Source organism: Meleagris gallopavo, chromosome 26, assembly GCF_000146605.3.
Source record: "Meleagris gallopavo isolate NT-WF06-2002-E0010 breed Aviagen turkey brand Nicholas breeding stock chromosome 26, Turkey_5.1, whole genome shotgun sequence".
Taxonomy (NCBI): Eukaryota; Metazoa; Chordata; class Aves; order Galliformes; family Phasianidae; genus Meleagris; species Meleagris gallopavo.
This window is the reverse complement of record NC_015036.2, coordinates 1,151,107-1,170,342: the sequence shown is the minus strand read 5'-3', so window position 1 is coordinate 1,170,342 and position 19,236 is coordinate 1,151,107. Positions and strand designations below refer to the sequence as shown.

Genomic DNA, 19,236 nt, shown 5'->3' with positions numbered 1-19,236 from the left:
TTTTCTTTGCCCCTATTTTTTCCTTTTGTGGAATGCCAGGGAAGGAAATAAATGTGTTTCATTTTAAGACCTTGCTCAAACATGTAATGAAGACCTGGAAACCATTCTTTCATGAAAATGTCCACTTAGGAAAAAAAAACCAAAAACAATTCTCTTTCAGGAAGAAATGGTTTCATTAAAAAAGAACAAAAGGATAAAATGGTACTTTCTATGAGAAGCTGGAGTCTATCCTCAAATTTTATTGAGTAGCAACCCCAGCCAGAGGGATGTAATTTTTTTGTTATCCTCACCAGTGCCCACGCTTGCAGCAGGCAATGTTCCCAGTGGTGCTTCTGAGTTGCCAGCAGTACTTTGGTTAAGAAAAGAAAAAAAATTCTGTCTGACACACAATCTGTATTTCTGATTTCCAGCCACACTTTCAGGATTTAGCCCAGCTCAGAGCTCAGCTGTGTCTTTTCCACTTTGTACAGCGAAAGATGCTGATCTGTGATCCCAGCCTGTGTGACTCCAGCAGAGCTGTGCCATACAGGATTTTGGCCTAGGGATTGTGTTTAGGATCTGTACTGCTATAGGAGCTACACAGCCAGCCACTCCCTGAGAATGTTTCTTGGCTAGGCAGACACTAGGAGAAGGTGAGCAAGCCATTTACCACTGCATAACATTAAGAGAATTCCTGAGACAAGCTTACACCGTTAGGACTGAGTCAGACTGACTCCGAAATGCTTTACTGTACACATTGACCCCAGCAAGAAATAGCAGTAGGAGTATTTATGAGCCAGATGAAGGATGGGAAAGGGCAGGTTAAGTATCAGGAAGTGGCTAATGCATCTGTTCTTCAGCTACAGTGGGTGGTGGGTGGGGTGGGCTGAGAGGGGGCAGCTACGGGCTTCCCTTACTCATCTGCAGCTGAGAAAGAGCTCAGAACAGAGCCCTGAAACAGCATTTCCATCAAAGCTCTTTTAGTAATGGCCACAGAGGTGGTCTGGATTGGCAACAAGAGGCAGATAAAGCTGAATGTTAATAAGCAGGGCCTGGAAACAACTTTCACCTGCAGAGTTCAGATTGAGTTCTTTAATTCTTCTACTTAAATTAAAGAACTTAACATGGTTCAGTAGAAAGCCATTTTACTACTGAGTTGCAAGCATTGTATTTATAACTGGGATAGCAACACGCTCCACTCAGGACTGAAATCACTTTCTATTCTGAGCCATGCAAGAAGGGGAAGACAGATTTCCCATCCCAGCTGATTTACAATTTAATCAGGCTGTGGAATCCTGCAGCATGCCAGCATCAGTCGTGAGAATATGGTCTGCCAGTGGGATGAATGCTTGCTCCTTCAGTTGTTAATCATAAAAATGTTTCCAGAAATTTGCAAGCTCAGAGCTTCCTTCAGAGCCACGTCCCTAAAGCAGCGAAGTCTGGGGCATCTGTAAGCCTTTAGTCAGCCATTTCCTTAGCCCTTTGGTCTGTCAGTGTACAGCTGACAGCACGGTAGTCCTTCCAACACGCTGCTCTGTCAGCTTCAGAAGTGCTCATCTCCCTCACTGGTGATTGAAGTTCTCCCAGCATCTCATTACCATCTCTCCCAGTTGCCCATCCCACATCAAAGGGGTTTCCCGAGGCTCTGACAACAATTTTCCTACTTGCAAAGAAGTGCTACTGCAAGCTTCTTTCATATGAAATTATATAAGGGAGCTGAAGTAGGAGTTATTCAGAGATGGAAAAGGTAGAAGCTCTAATTTTGTATCCTACCATGCATGCAGGAAGATGATTCCTAGAGAACCAGCCCTTAGACTGCATTCCAGTACTGTATGCATCAGGATGATGATGGAAACATAGCATATCAGTACTTCAGCAACAGGTTATACTCTCACTGAGGCTACAGCACTGTTTTGGGGTGGGCTGATTGGAGATCTGCACCTCCAGGGAGATGGAAAATGTTGTAAATGCTGTACCCTGTGAGCCCAGACAGCTGGCAGTGCCTTCCAGGACCTCACATAGCAACAGGCAATCCCACTTTGGGCAGAGCCTTACAAAACATCTGTGTCCAGCCCCAAACTGAACTCCAGGGTGCATGCAGAACAGAACCAAGTGTGAGTGTGGGCAGACCTGTCTGCATTGTGGCAGATTTGCATCATCACCACTCATCTTTGAGTAGAAATGTTAAAGGAAATTTGCCAGCACTGCAAATGTTTGCAGGCATTACATCCAGAATGATTTCCCTCAATGGAATATTCTGAGCCTAATATGCCCCTTGCAAGAGTCACTCTGGTGTACTGACTATGGAGCAGAGAGAAAATAAGTACAAGTTTGTGTGCATGAAGTAGTCTGTGTGTGTGCACAAGCAGATCTGAACACATTCATACCCAAACAGCATGGCAACAGGAACTGTGCCCTTCACTCTGTGTATTAATGGTCAGTCCATGCAGCATGTTGCTATGCAGAACCCAGGGGGCTGCACACTGCATCTGTCTAACTCCTGGTGAGCGTCGCTTCAGGCAGCTGTTCGAGGGATATAATTAAAGCTGGTCTCCAGATCCATAAATCAAAGAGAGAAAGACCTTGAAAGGGAGGATAATAGGAAGAAAAAGGACTCAAAAGTATGCCCTGTGCTGTATAATATCCAGATAGGTTCTTTCCAGACATAATTGTGTTCCAGAAACAGCGTGCTGAGGCTGGGGAATCCAAGTGGGGGAAGCATTTAATCTCCATGTGTCTGTAGGGCTTTGAGTGTTTTGCTCTGCTGTTAAATCATAGCTCTCCTCCTGCATGGCCCCCCAGGGAAGAAACAGAAGATGGCAGTCCTCCAAGGAAAAGCTGGTGAGCTCCTGGAGATGTGACTGGCTATGAAAAAATACCAAGGCAGAGCAGCAGAAGGGCTTATTGCCACAGCCCAGATACACAAGGATCCCTTAATTAATGCTTCCCTTACCACCATTAACATTTTATCAGTGTGGGTGAAGTCACAGAAGTAGCAATAGGGAGATACCCCTTTTCATAGGAAAGGGGAAACTGAGGCATGAGAGGAGGAAGGTCTGCACTTGTGCCCACACTTCCCCACAGCCATCCCAAGGGTTTGATTTGCTTTGACACTCGTATCTGTTTTTCTAATGCCTGAACTCATCCTCCAGACGTTTCTGCTGGCTTTCATATAGCGTATGAGCCATCAGAATGACTCCTGAGATCACCACAAGTCCTGGGAGTTGGATGCTCACAGCCCCAGGAAGGGGTGAGGTGGCTCAGGATTCGAATGCCAGACGTGCATTTTCAGCAGAGCTGTTTTACTGAAGGCCACTGAAGCCCAAGCTCTGTCTACCACTTCCCCCTCTGGAAGAGCCTTGCGAGTGCATCTAGCTGCTTGCTCAGAGATGACAGAGATGGGAAATTCAAATATGAGTAATGTTTGCAAACTAGTACGTGGGTTGTTTTTCTTCTGTGCAGACATCCATAGAAGGCTTCATTATTCTGCTTTAGGCTGAAATCAGCTCTCTTTAGTGATTTCAGCTGAGCAACATTTGCCACATGACATGCTGTGTGTAGCAGAGGTTCAAACTCCTCTGAATGCAGAGAATGAAAATGAATGCAGAAGAGACACCGCGTTCTGAGCAGCTGCAGGTTAGATGAGGCTGTTTTAAAAATAAAAGATCCTGCTCTGCTGTGCAGAATGGAATGTGGGTCTGTTTTGGGGACAGATTCAAGGGAGCCTATCTGGAACCAAAGCAGAATTCTTAATGAAACAAAAGTGCGGTGCTCTAAATTTAGATGCACTATTAATGCTTTTAAAAGTAAGTGCATCTGTAGCCATGGGGTGTCTGAAATTTCATTCACAGTGCTTGCTTTCATCAAGCCAAATCTGAAACCCACTGAAGGCAGTGGTAGAAATCCCACTGGCTTCTATAGGTCCATTGCTTGGCTCACGTTTGCTGTCCCTGCCCTTCTTTGGTCGCCCGTTTGGGGGATGGCTCTGCATGCCTACATGGCAGAGTCTGCAATTGTTGATACTTGTAATTCCATTTTATGCTTCAGCCTTTCTGGAGGCAAAGATAGCTTAGAGCTTCCACAGCAGCTCGCTGAGTGAGACAGCAAAATAAACAGCAGGGCAAAGAGTGTAAATCCAAAGGAGATATCTATCTTTTGAATAGCAGGCCTGCTAGTCTAATTCTCTTTGTTTGTGTTGCAAAACAAGCTTCTCCATGGCACTCCAGCTGCATTTGCATCAGATGTGCCATACATCATACAGTAATACAGATACAAACGGTGACTTGCCTGGCAAATTGCTTTCTGCTTTTGATACGGCGATCTCTGCGGGATGTGAATGTATGAGATCTGTGGTTGAAGGCATTATTGCAATCTGTAGTACAATGGCTATACATGAGGGATGTTCGTATCAAACCCTTGCTGCAATGTATTGCTTATTCAAGAAGCCTGATTTATAAATATTTCACCTGAGCAGAACCCTCACTCTCTAAAGCCACGCACACATGCGAGCTCTGCAGTGCCAAAGGGCGATCAAAGAGGTACACAAGATGCAGGTGAGGGGCTTGAGAGCTGCAGCTCCTCCACAATACCTCCGGAACCAAAGAGGAGATGAGCTTGTGCTTTTTTATTGGACCAATTATAGCTGGTAATCCCTCATTTCTTCACTACTCCAATTAAGCACATTATGTGATAGGCAGGGATTAAAAACAGGTATTGGTTGCTCTCTATAGAACCAGGAGAGGTGCATTCATTGCAGTATTAAGGAACAAATTACAAACTTGTCCGTCCTTCCAAACTCTTTCTCCTTCCTCATAAGGTCAGGAGATTTAGACCGATGCATTAATAAAACACAAACCCCACTCCTGTCAATCACTGCAGGTTTATCAGCTGCAGACACCTCTTTCTGCCAACAGCTTGGTCCTATTTTTACTGAGCAAATGCTTTCACACTTCAGCTTCCATGCGTGTGCTGCTCCATGCATTGTTCACACCTAGGTTACTCTTCACACCTCTCAAGGGCCCTGCAGATAGGCGTGAAAGGATTCCTCCTCGGGGCGGCCATGTGCTCTGATGGAGAGGGAAAACAAATGGGAGCCAGGGTTGCTGTCAGCACTCTGGGCTATTGAGAGGGGACAGGAGAGGCTCCTTTGTTCTGGTGTGATTTTACAAGCAGCAAGGGAGCGTATCGTCATGTCAGTCCTTCACAATCGCTGCCCGTTTTATCCCTTCTCTCTTTGCAAACAGTTTGGAGTTGAAGCTGTGTAAGAAGAGCATCCTCTCAGCAAGGACCTGGATTTTTTGGGGTGTATTGCATCCAAGATGCAAATTTCCTCCAGTTTTCTGTGTCTGACAATTGTGGGGGCACAACCTTCCAGCAAGGCATCACTGTGGCTGGACACAGATACACGACCAACACAAATTTTTCCTAATATCCAACATGAGCTTCCCCAGAATGACTTAGAGACATTCCCTTTCATCCCATTGCTGTCACCAGGGAGCAGAGGCTGACCTCCAGTTCACTACAACCTCCCCATCCATCACCAGTTGCTGCATCAGTCAGTTGTGTTCAAACTGTGGCTCCTAACCCAAATGCAGCCTTGGGAATATTCCCAGAGCATCCATCTCAGTGACAATTAGCCATGAAATATGTCTCCCCCTGATACCAGTTTAGAGTCTTTCCAGTAACATCCTACTTCATCACTGAAACGTGCACTATTTAAAGTAAGAGGGCCACATATTTAATTGGAATGGAAATAAATGTGCATGCCAAATATAATCTGACTTTAAATAATCACTCCAGCATTTAAAACCTATCAGTTTTCCTCTTCCACCTCAGTTATTAATAGCAGAGGTGCAAAAGAAATCAAACACTCTCTCTAGGAGACCCATGCTGATGGAAGGTTGGCCAACCTGTGTGCTGCATGCTGGGCTCATGAAGGGCATCTGGGTGCCTGTGTATCAGAACATCACAGAACATCACGTACAAACGCTCCACTGAATCCAGCCTGGCTCTGATTTGCCATTTCTAAGAATAAATACTTCCTTAAAATAAACCTGTACATTCCTGGTTTTCTTCCTTTCTTTGTTTCCTTTCTCTCTCTCTCTTTTTTCTTTTTTTTTTCCCATTTCTCTCCTTCCACCTCCCCACCACCCCTCTTCTTCCCTGTGCTTTGTGCAGACTGAATATTCAGAACAAGCTCTCCTTCCAGCATTATCAGGTTAGGGAGCTCCCTGCACACACGGCTGCACCACGGTAAAAAGTTCACTTTCTAAAATTACTGATACAAGAATGAAATATTTATGAGCCAGGCTTCTTTCACCATCATTTTACAAAGACTGTAATTTCATCCCTGTGACAATCAGTAGGCTATGTAAGAAGTGAATCACTGAATTGACTCAGATGAGGGAAAGGCTGCCTCTTTCTGCCAGAATCACAACAGGATAAATGTAGAATCTATTTTCAGTTGGAAAACAAATAAACAAATTTAGAAAACCCACAACAATGGCTCAGAGACCACAAAACACGTGATGGACAGCAGTGGTAACAGCAAAAAGGGCTTTCCTCTCACTGCACCTTTCCATCCCTTTCTCCCTGAGAAGAACAGGAAGATTTGCACAAGAGCCATGAGGAATTTAGGAGAGCGCTGTTTCTTGAACTCCCATTTCTCATTCCTCCTAAGGGAAAGTTCCAAGTAGAGCACCAGTGGTCTGCGTGTCACAAAGAAGGATTGCTGACTCCCTCCTCATCCCCAGAGAGAGGGGCCAGAATTTTTGGATGTGGCTGATGGGTCGTTTTGGAAACCTGATTGCACGCCTTCGGAGCGGCATCAGAGCAGACTCTCCTCCTGCACTCGAGCATGAATTTCACTCATGATTATTGAGTCCATTTTGTATTCAGCTCCTACTCTCCCTCACGCAGAGCCACATCAGTTTAAGTGTTCTCATCTCATTTCTTCCTTTCCCACAATTCAAATCTTTCACATTAGCAGAGATGGGGGAACCCTCTTTGAAATGTATTATTTCATTGAATGTTTCCAGCCAGGCTACATTTTTCACGGTCTTTATTTGGATCAATCACGTTAAGAGCCGATGTCGCATTATTTAAGCTTTGACAGGCATGGAATTAAGATGCAGGTTTATTCACTTACAGAAAATGTCAGAGAAGAATTAGATGATCACTTTAGGGATTGAACCACTACGACTGCTGCTTTTTCCAAGTAGCAAATCTTAGCGTTTTTGGATATATTTCTCCCCGGGTTCTTGTGGCACAAGAAGTAACTTTGTGGGAAAAACATCCTGTTCTCTTCTTCAGTGCAAACAACCTGTTACTGAATATTCAGTACCGAAATGTACGATAGCAGGCTGGGTACTGACATAACAGAAAGCGCCCTAAGGTAGTGTGTACCCACACAGGAATTGAAAGGACTTATGCCTGCGGGCAAGTCAGCTTGTCTGCTGCAGAATGCAGTCTTGTCTGGCTTCAGACAGTTCTATAACGCCGCGTTGATTTACAGAAGCCAGGACAGCTCTCCCTGGTTCTTTAATTCTCCCATATAAAGCTGAGTGCTTTTGAAGGGTGGCTATGGAAAGGACAGAGCTCAGCACGCACTGCCCAGCACACCAAGCTGACCACAGCTCCATGGCACAGCTCTGGGTATCGGCACAGTTTTTCTCCTGCTGACAACTGACTGCACTGTGAGTACTGGGCTATGCCCCCAAATGTAGACAAAAGTCTCAGTAATGAATAAAGCAACTTCTCCAGGGTCCTGCAAGATGCTGGATTCCCACTTTTGGGATGAAACACCCAGACACGGACATTTCCATTACTTTATGCATTGCAAAGCGGATCATTAATACGTCCTTGAAGGACAGCAGCGGGTGCTGTGATGGGAAATGGCAGCTGTCCAGAGGTCCATCACCTCATTTGGAGCTGCCCCTGCTTACCCAGCCCCTGGAAGGTGCACCTGTAAGGACCGATGTGCCTCAGTAACGAGTGGGTTAATTAGCATCTACCCATATTTTCTTCCTCTGGAGCTGAGTTCCCCCCCCATCAAGGCCACAGCCTGTTTTTCAGCACAGATCGTATCTTTCCTACTCAAGAGGTCACAGATTGTCAGCCTTGTTTTAATGAGCTGTGTCCTGCGAATTTGACTCACTTCAAGTCTAATAAGGGAACCCACAGGGGTAGTGTTTTCAATTTGCTCCTCTTTCCTGGAGAGTTTGTACCATACATCACACGTAGTAGTTCACAGCTGGTGAAAAAGAAAAGAATCAGCTTGTATTCCCTATGCAGGAATTTTACAGTTCAATATTTATGAAGATTGGGTGTCCTCTCATCTGAAAGGCCAAGCAGCTTCTTTCACTATGTGTGGGATATATTACGTTAATATAGTGAACAGCTGCTTCCAAGAACTAATTTGATGCTGGTGCTGAAAAGCTCTGTGCACTATAGAAATATTATGAACTTCTAAGAGTCCTTAGTACTTTGCCTAGCTGAGCCTTGTGCATACAAATTAAACATAATTGGAATCCCTGCCCTCCCCCCATCAGAACTAAGGGCTACTTTACAACTGAAATAACACCTAAATATCTCATTTTAATTTCAAATTCACTCTATAAAAGCACAGCCTGATTGTTTTGCTCCTCGTTAAAGAAGGATTATGAAAAATGATCAAATCTAAGCATTACTTAAATGCGTATGAATGAACGCAGCCATCAGCTGGAGATCACAGGAATGCAACACTCTTTGAATATTCATTAGTTCTTCCAGACATCTGACATTTCTTGAACACAGAGTAGCAAAAACTGTGGTTCAGTCAATAACACCACAGTCTCATGGCTAATGAGGAGATCCACTTTCAACTCTTCAACTGAACACAAGGTGAAACATTGGACTGTTTTGGATGACAGAACATATCAATATCCGTATTTGGACAGGGTACAGTAATTCCTCACGTGAGGATGAGCTCCCACTTTTTGCAGAGCTGGGGAGCAGCAGCCCAAGGAGACGTTATCAGACTGACCCCCAGCTTTAATTTTCAGTTTGCTGCTGGAAAACTCAAAATTTCAGGACAGTAAATTCTCCCTTGTGTTTCTACAGTGGCAGTTCCTACAGCCTAGAGAGCAGCAGAACAGTGTGTGCAAAACAAAGAAAAACAACTTCATCTACACCACAGTTACTAAAAAATGAATGTCAAGCAGGACAAGAAAAACTGATATGGTAACATACAGAGGACAGGATCCATGAGAGACTGAGTAATGAAAAGGTCAGGAGGACCATAAATAAAGCCAGAAGCAGCCAAGATGTGGCGAGGAAGAGAACTCATCTGAGGGGTACAAGTGCTCAGGCAGTTTAATGAATATGTTTTATGTAAATGGAACGATTACCATTCCAGGAACAGGAACTGCCCTTACTCTGAACACGACATGCATCCTGCATCAATCATCAAAAGAAGGCACAAGCTGAATGCATTGCTTGTAGGGGCTGCACAGTGCAGGGACACAGCTTGGGAGACGTCCAGTGTTGTGTCTCTGAAGTTTTTCCTGGTTCTTGTCTCCATCAGTGACCACAGCAATCAGACTGAAATCACGAGCATGACCCACCTGTTGCTATTTGATGCCCTGTGACAGTATCCCAAATCCCACATCAGAATAAGCTGTAGCTCCTGCCTCAATTAAACTGCAGCCATCAAGTCTTAGTTTGGAAAATCAGGCAGCTTGAAATTCAGGACATGTTCATGGGTCTTCCTGAACCACAGCCTACACAGATATGACAAACAAAGCACCATGTGTAAGCACTGCCTCACACTGATTTGTACAGGAGGTCAGTGGAAGCCAGGGATAAAACACAAGTTCTCTGAGTCACAGCCCATCGCCTTAGCCATCAATTATGCTGCATTCTTTGATATTGTATATAATGAAGCACAGCACTTTGTTCGAGGCTAGCTGTTCATTTATACCAACAAGGACCTGTTATTTGTTCAGTTCATTATTATGATAGTCTATCATGTGTGCTGCAGGAATCAGTGCAGGACTCAGCCCTGCTGGCTGCTCTGCAGACACAACAGCAGCAGTCCTGCACACTGCAGCTCACGGTGTCACTGCAAGGAGCCTGAAAGCAGATGGGCAGAAAAAACAGGCAGGGGAAGCACAGGGCAGAGAGGAAACTATGATTCAATAAAACCTGACATCACGGGATAAATGTGATAAAAACTTCTCATCTGTGTTATTGAAGGGTCCTCGGAGCCGCAGTCCCACTCCCTTCTACTTATCTGAGTGCTGTTTCAGCCATGTGGTCTGTCTCTACTCAGCCTGGCAGCACAGAGAAGCCTCATCCCAGCACAGACAAACCCCTCCTGGCCTTCCTTCAAGGCTCGGTTGGGCAGTGGCTCTCTCTCTGCCTGCACCTGGCATCTGTTTCTTCTCTTTCTATTCTGGGAGGAAGAGAAACAGCTGAGCTCTGCTACCGAATGCGAGGGAGGCAGATGGGGCGTGAATTCGGTAGTGATTGTACTGCTCATTTGTTTGGCATGAAAATGATGGACACATGATAGAACAACACGGAACATGGGGCGTAGGAATACTGAATAGCTTTTACCATCATTACTTTTCTCATTACTGCGAGTTTTGTTTTGGTTTTTTTTTCTCATTCAGTGATAAATCTGCATGAATATGGATGGCTACAGTTGCCATCCTAATTATCATGAGGTTTTTCATCTGATGGGCTTTCCAATTTCTAGGATTTCCTATGGTGCATTTCTTTCACTTTCAAGCAATGGGAATACTCAGTTTTACTGCTTAGCTAGCTGCACACACTCCTTTCCAGGCACAGCTGAGTGTTTGAGTAACAGGTGAGAGGGGAGGTATTTGCTTCCACTATGGGATAGAACCACAGATTCATAGCATTTTTTAGTAACCTTTGGCTTTATCTGCATTTAATTAACTGAGCTGTAAATCCATACAAGATTGGGGGACCGAAGTAGAATTTAAAAAGGATATGCTTGAATATTAGGTTTTTGTGATATGAACCCCAACACCTTCATCAACCAGGACCATGAGTTTGATGCTTTACTTTTTAGCAAGAGTAATTCCAACAGTATATGCTGCTCAACAGTAGCCACCTCTGTATGCATCTGCCTACACACAATAACACCTGGACGTGCAGCCCTCCTCCCCAAAGCACAGCCAACAGTCCTTCAGAGCTGAACACTGCTCTGTTATATGCTGGCATCGCAGAGGGACCACCAGGCTCCACCGGAGTGTCTTCCCATTTCCCTAGCATAAATGAGATTGGAACTTGCCCTTGACTTCTTCATATAACAAAATGCCACCAGATAGATGCTCTGCTTCCCACTGCTCGCACCTACCTAAGTGACCAGCTATCCCTGGGCTGAATGGTGCCAGTGGGAGCATCAGAATCAGACTTTCAGCACTTATCACTGTGTCACTGGCCTCAAAATGGAAACTGCTGTCACTTTTATGCATGGACTCAGAGCTTGCCTAGTTTCTCTGTAACCTCATTAAACGTCCTCTCCATCATCCCCAAAACTGGTGCTTAACGCATTCTGGCAACGTGCCCTCCTGTATTGCAGCAGGTACGGCTGGCAGTGTGCAGGGCTTATGACAAGGTATTAATTACTCGAGCATAAATAACATTCCCTTTATCTCTACTTCAAGATCCGCTGCTTCTGATGGAAATATATTCGTAATAACGAATGAGAGAAAATGACAAAAGGAGTAAGTCTGAGCATAAAAATGAGTGACAGGTCTCACAATGAGTGAAAATTAAAGCCAGGGAAGCTCAAATGAAAAATAAAGGTACATTTTAACACTTCTGTTGATTATCCCCAGGAAGCAAATGCCAAGACTTGCACTTTTAATGTCCATGCATCCTCACATCAATCTAAGAAGCACAGTTTAGTAAAAACTAATAGTCTTACTGCACTTAAATATAGAAAGTCATGCAGGAGGAAGCAGTGCATGGAGACATCCAGGTCAGCTGGGCTGTGTAAGAGCACTGGTGACACTGCACAAGAACAGAACAGTTGGATGATGTGGTCTGGGAGAGCAGCTGATGCACAGGCTGAGGGCTTGCAGGCCTCCTTCCCACTGCAGCCCCAAGCCCTCAAAACAAAACCAAGCTGAACAACAAAGCCTTTACTGTGAGCAGCTCTCCTTCCCTGTCTCCATTCACAGCTCATCAACTCTCCTACATTAGGAAGGTGTTTCCCAGCCATCCTGCCAAGAAATGCAGTTTTTGTTTGCTCAGAAACATTCATTAATGATTGCAGGAAAGAAACACATACCTGAAATCAAACTACTTCAGTGAGTGTTGGCTGCTGAGACTTCCATTGTTTTGTACTGTATTGTGCTGGAAAAGCATTTGAGCACATAGATTTGCCTGCTGGAGAGACCAACTGTACCTTTATGTCTGCATGAAGGAACAGATTAATTCTCTTACTTTTAGAAAAACTCAACATGCTCAATGAGATCAACCTCTGTTTGGGATGCAGCTCAGGAGGAGAACATGGGCTGGTCTGAGATGCTTTGGGAAGGCAATGACCAGACTGCCTGACCCAACCCCCACATACCTGACTGTCATGCTATGCAACTTGAAAGTATGGTTCCTTGTATGCACCAAATACTAAGGTGCATGCTCACACTGACACGGAAGCATCTGTTCAACAAGGTGCTTAGGCCTGTGTGCAAACTTCAAGCACAGACAGGAACAGTCTGTGGAAGCCAAGAGAATACACAGCTGCATAAGGGCTTTGCTCAAGAAGAGAAAAATGCTTAACGCTCAGTCATTGTCATGGATGTGCACACACACCCAACTATACATCCAGCAATTATTTTGCTACTAATAATGTTCAATGACAAAAATTCCTAAGATGTAGGATATATGATTTCTCAGACTCGACAGTTCTGGAAAAGAGCAGCTTTGTGTGATGAGATCTCAGGGGAAATGAAGTGGTGAAATAGCATTTTGGCAATTTGAAGATGGCTAGCTTCTCTCCGGAGGGTATCACACAGGTAGGAGAAGCAAGGCACAGATGCAATCCAGTGTCATTTTCCAAGCTGTCTATCTCTGGCATCACGTTGGAGACCCAGCCAGCCCTCTCTCATGCTGAATTGAACTGGACAAGTTAGCTCGCCGGGTAGAGCTTATATAACCTCCCTCTGAGGGGCTGAAATTGCCTCTGCCTCACATGGATCAGTCACAGTTCTACTTTCCATTACTCTCTCCTACATTAGGAGTTCACTTCAGCTACAGAATGAAACGTTCTGGAATACAAAAAAAAAAAAAAAATCTTTGCAGAGGCAGAGGTAGAGTGAGAAGTGAGGATCTTAGAAAAAGGACAAACCATTCTAGGAAATCTTACCTATTTCTTCTCCCTGTTACCTTTCTTAGTTAATCCTGTTCTGTACTATTGCACCTCCTACCTCACAAAAGGAGAATGTTGCAGGGCCAGCCACCAACCAGCATGCTTGCACTAGTGGAGCCAGATGGCTTTGCTTATGTCAGCACGTGTTCCCATTAGCTATAGGAACATCAGCATCTAAACCCTTACTGTAAGTATGCATTTTATGAAAGAGAGTTTGGCAAATTTACTTACCCAGTCTACCTACTCCAGGGACTCTAGTGAAATTCCAGATCATTTCAAGTTCCCAGGTAGCTACATATCTTTTTTTAATAATCAACTTGAAATGAGGCACCCAGCCAGAAAGAAAGCTTTAAAGGGGCAGCATCTATCTGTTCTCATTGTGGATGGACTGTGAAATGTATCAGTAGTTCCATAAAGAGTGCACAAAGATGACATATTGGTCTGATAGACAAAAACATTGGATAAACCTGCTAAGATCTGCAGGGAAAGCTGTCCTATTTTGTAAGAAATAAACAACGATGTCTGTGGTCTTGGAGCAGAACACCAACTAAGCTCTGTTTGCAAAAATCACAAAACAAAAACTCCACGATGTACAAGAGAGGCTTTTTGGTCTTCGTTTAATTAAGCAGTAACAATATCTACAACACATCCACTCACAAGTTAAGTGAAGGCATGAAAACACATTCTTCATATTGAGATTGGAGCTTCTAGATCTTTACCTTTGTAAATACCCTTGCAAGGGGAGATACGTTTTGAATGTCCAATGAACATTTTTTGAAACAACTACTGGTGGGGATTTCAATTTTAACCGTGATTGTATTTAGTGAGCCTTGTCCACAGAGATCCAAATGCTTTGCAAATGAGTGCAAAGCTCAGAACCTCACCATACAGTTAAAAGGGGAGGGAAACTGAGGCACGGTGCTGTGCAGGGACTCGCCAAGATCAAGCAGCAGGAACAGAGATCTGGATATAAACCTCAGGTCTCTGACTCCCAGTCAATTCCTCACTTGCTGTGTATGTGGGTTTTGACTGCCCAGCAGCTCACGTGTTATACAGGCAGATCTTCTTTCACCTCTCCCGCTGTCCCATTGGCTCCACTGAATGCTGCTGGCTCCCTGTCTTCTTCCTCTTCCTCTTCCTCCCCTCTCGCTGTCTCTGCTTCTCTGCCTCCACCCAGGACAGTGGCACTGGAGATGCTGCTGAGGAGTTGGCCTTCCCGGCGGGACTCAGCCAGCTCTTTGGCACAGCACACAGGAGTGTTGGTTTCGTAAGTGCTGTGGAAGCTGTTGTAGTCAACTTCGTAAAAATCCTTCTCCAGGGTGAGGACAGGAGTGAAGCGATGTCCCCACAGCACCTCTGTGTCCATGTAGGAGCTGCGAGCCTGGCAAGTCATCCCTGGGTGGAAAGAGAGGGATGTTAAATGCAAAGCTTCCTTACATGCTCACCCAGCCACTTCTTTCATTTAAAAGCACTTTCATGTTATTTCCATACCTGATTGCTCTGGGACACAGACAAAGTCTTCGCTTAATAAGCCTCATAAAAGCCTCTATCATGAAAAAGCTGAGCTCTCAAAGGAAAAGGGGTGGACTCATCGCCGCATCTTCAGACTGCTTCCTGAAACCTGCACTTAAGGCTTTGAAGTTTGGTAGCACTAAGCAGCTTCTCTCTGTCCTCACATTTCTCTGTCGAGGTGCTGCTTCCTTGCGTGGCTGCTACTAACAGTATTTCTGGTGAATCACGTGCTAGAATGGCATACAGCCCCGCCAATGCACTTCAATCCTGACCCACACCGCCCCCAAGGAGGGTGAACAGCTGCCCTACCAAAGCCACCTACACTCCCACTGTGTCTCATGCTGTCCCTCTCTGGCTACAGCCCCTCCAGCTATTCCTCCTGCACACCAAGAGATGCAGTCTGTAAGGAGGAACATGCTCCTGCCCCATTGATGTGACCCACATGGGATGCTGGCTTACATATTCCTTTGGAGAGTTCAATCCAACTATAATAGGTTGGCTGAATCAAAACAGCATCACGTAGTCAAGCTTGTAAGCACATTGAATTGAGTGTCTTAATGGAATGAATGAACAATGGGCAATATGAAACTGATTTTGTCCAGCTTCTTCTCAGCCCCAAGGATCAGAGTTTGTTTATGTACTTAGAAAACTTTTAAAGAGGCTTTGCAGAGCAAAGATAAGGATTTAGCATTGGAGTGACCTCCTCTGCAATCACCAGCTGATTGAGAAGCCAAGGCTGACTTCTCTTCCAAACATTTGTCATCTGCTCATCCTGAACGTGTTATGCTTTTGCTCTTAATTCTGGTGAAATGTAGAAATGCTGACCTCACAAAGTCCTCCCACTGTTGTCCTTTGGAGTGTGAGTGATGGCCCTGACTGGAATACGTTCAAAACATGCACTTGATCCAGTTTGCAGCCAATGCTTCCAAGTCTACCTCCTGCAGCCCAAAGTACACAAACAGAAATCTGAAATAACGCACAGGGGGAAAATAATGGTGTCAGATGCTTCAGGAAAGAGCGTGTGTGTTCTCACCACGTGAGCTCTATGGACTGATGAAATCTCAGAGTAATCAAAAAACTTATCCTTTCAAAAAGCCACCTTTAAACAGTCTGAAGTTTGTTTCTCGTATTGCTGCTACAGTCTATTAAGACATGAACACAAGCAGGATCTGCTGAAGAATTTACTTGTCTCTTACTGAGTGCTTTCAAAGCCCAGGAATGCAGAAGAGGCTGCTGACACTCACAGGGCTGGGAGCTGTGAGCAGACAGGCTGACTTCTACCATGGCTTTCCAGGAGGTGCCTACAGGCACGGCGTTGTGAACCCAGGCCAAGAAAGAATGACCTTGCTAAATGCAGGGATCTGAGGCATCCAAAGGGAACTCCTGCCTTGTAATCATGGCCTGAAATAGTTCCTCCACTGGGGGAAGAACCTGACAGTGAACCCGAACTCCAGAGACATGATCATGGTTATTTCCTGCTGTAAATATTCAATTAAGGAAGGAACAATAGAAAGCTTTCATCAACCAAATACTGCTCGCTGCCAGCTTCCTGCAGGAGCTGCTTTCTGTAACCCCAGGGGTACGCAGAGCCAGCACAATAAGACAACTTGTAATTGCTCCATAATCCCATTCAAATATTCCTTTTTAGCACATGTGCAGTGGTATTTTAATTGCGTGGGGACATACTGCTTGGCAACTCCTACATTACCCAGTAAACAACAGCATTGTCTCTGCCTCAAATTCCATTAAGTGCCTGCTTTGCAAGCTGCCCTGCGCTCTTCAGCCTGGTTAATTAATGCAACTGTAATGTCCCCGGCTAATCACTGCCTTTGTAACTGCAAAAAGATGACAGAGGAGGTGTGGAAACAATAAACCTTGCTTTTATTAACAGCACATGGATGCAGCCTTCTCCCATTTGCATACAACGTGCACTCTGCCTTCTGTGCTGTGGATGTCGAATTCAGTCTTGCAGTGGGTCTGATTTATTCACTAGGCTCACACCTTTCACGCACTGCTCTGCACTCTGCAAAAACCAGCAGTTCTACTTCACAAGCCTTGCCTGTCCAAATCCATGGGATAAGTGAATCATTACATCCTATGCTCACATCCATCAAGAACCACACCAAGTGGGCCACTGCCATTCCGTTCCGTTGCAGCAGCCCTGCCCTGTGAGCTCCTGCTGCAGCTGTCTGAAGTGCTGCTGCCCTGCAGAGCACATGCAATAAACTGGAGGAGATCTAAACTCCCTGGATTTCTTGCAAAAATAATCATAGTATGATACTGGGTCTTGAATAATGCTGCTAATGCTTTTCTTAAAATAGATATAATTACATGCTTTAGGTTTAAATGGTGTGGATATTTAGTATAGTTATAGGGAAGGAAGGAAGTAGTATTTGGTGACTGGGGCATTTCATTCAAACTCGTTTCATGCCAAAGAATATCTTCATTTCCCCTTTGTCAGCAAAAGCAGATGTGCTTCAAAACTCACATCCAAACAAAAATCACTGAGATCTTTACTTTCCAAGCATATTGATTTTTCCAGGACCATTAAAAGTTTAATTTTTTCCTAAACAAGCTGATTTCAAAGTGAAGAAGTATTCCTACTATAAATTTGTACTGCCTGCCATCTGTGTAAATGTGAAACGATGTGCAAAATTTTCACCTTTCGAATTTCAGCTCCATCTCCCTCACCCACCTCATTTCAGAGCTCAGATTTCAACTGCAAACAAAACTGAATTTGAACTGAAACCAGATAAAAGTTAGAAGCACAAAGTTACAAGCAGACTCACCAAGTTTTCAGGAAAGCTGGAGCCAGCTCCAGTCCTTTCAGATAGCTGGAGACCAGGGAATGGCCTTCTGGTTTCAAATTCTGCATTGAGTATTTCATAGAGTGTTAATGATCATTTCATTACAGCAGAACTCTAACGAGTGGACCTTGGTTCTGCTGACCAGGATCAGTAATGGGGTCTGTGCACGCTCCTATTCACAGCAGCCAGGTATACGTTCAGAACGGCTTGTTTCTGCTTTCCAGTCAATGAAAAGATGTGAAATATATTGCAGTGTGTGTTAAACCAGGTGTTTCATTACATTTGAGAACAGAGTCACTGAGGAAAGATTCCTGTGTAAAATTGGTGTCAGGGAACTCTACCAAAAAGGCACTTTTCTGTCATCAAAATCAATGGGGATGAAGCAGCTTACATTTTATCAAAGACAAAGGCATGTAAATTCGTGCTGACAAAAACCCGTTATTTGATGGCTCTCTCAGTGAGGAGCCTATATTTTCTGCCATGCACTCAATGAGAGCTGCAGATTTCAGAACGTTTCACTGCTTGCAACACCACTGATTATGCAAGTGGAGCAGCGGCTGCTGGCTCTGCCTCACTGCTACGGAAAGGGGAAAAGCTGCAGGAGAGCACTCCAGATTTCCAGGCCTTACTTACCCTTAGGTCACCAGTTAAAATCAAACTTCATTATCGTGGGCCAAATCTAACCGCACTGTGCAGCTGTTTGGGTGCCCAGAGAAGAGCCAGCCGTCTCCCTCCAACTTCAGAGGTCATTTTTTTCCCTACATGTACCATCGCAGCCTATACCCGTATTGGCAGTTTCACAGGAGAGGGCAGGAGGACCACAAAGCACGACCCACCAGCCAAGAAATGGCTGCAGGCTTCCATCGGATCGCATCAGCAGCAGAGCTGAATCGTTTGGCACTGTTACAGAGCCTGGACTTCCTCAGCGGGTACAGCCATCCCAACCCCTGGGGCTGTCAAGACAACGTTTTTCATCAGCCTAAAATTAACTCTCCTCATTTAAATGCCACGAGGCTCAGTGATTATCTGCTGGCAGCGCGTCATGCGGATGCTGACTGCATGTTTGCTGTATTTGCTCTGTTCTCTCTGCAGTTTAGCCACAGACACTGCTGGAGGTGATTTCACCTCTCTGGCCCTGGCTTCATGTGCAGTTGTGCACACGCTGATTTCTCCCCTTACACCAGGTGCACTGAGGCTGCACAGTGCAGATTGCTGCTTCAGCTGAGCTCCAGCTGCATTACCAGGGTACCAGAGAAAGAACTGATGGGCTCAGAGCTATAACAGCAGACTGATGGCAAGCAGTAGTTATAAAAAATTTACTTCTATCACTCCAATTAAGAAATACACATCTTTAAATTAGCATCAACATTTGAGTAGTTATAAAAGTTGTTAGTCCCTTTGCATTAATTAGACCGAGGAACACTGCAACCTCCAAAAAGACAATTTTCCTCCAACTTCAAAAGGAATATTAGAAGGTAGGAGCATGGCCCTCCGATTATCCATGCTTGTCTCTTTGAGAGGAGGACATGTCCACGATTGATTCACTTTGATTCT

The 19,236-nt window shown here is 44.8% G+C and overlaps 1 protein-coding gene across 4 annotated transcripts in view; it reads right to left on the bottom strand.

Moving 5' to 3' along the window:
* Nucleotides 1–19,236, bottom strand: part of KCNJ5 (potassium inwardly rectifying channel subfamily J member 5) — a 64,293-nt gene that overhangs the window by 3,214 nt on the left and 41,843 nt on the right. For 3 of the 4 annotated variants that reach the window (XM_010723586.3, XM_003212669.4, XM_019622957.2), the window contains one exon: nt 13,964–14,758. The exons of the other annotated variant lie outside the window; for it this stretch is intronic. In XM_010723586.3, the coding sequence (XP_010721888.1) occupies nt 14,412–14,758 (347 nt within the window). In that variant the 3' untranslated portion in view covers nt 13,964–14,411. Of the gene's footprint in view, nt 1–13,963; nt 14,759–19,236 lie in introns of those variants that run through there. 4 annotated transcript variants of the gene reach the window in all.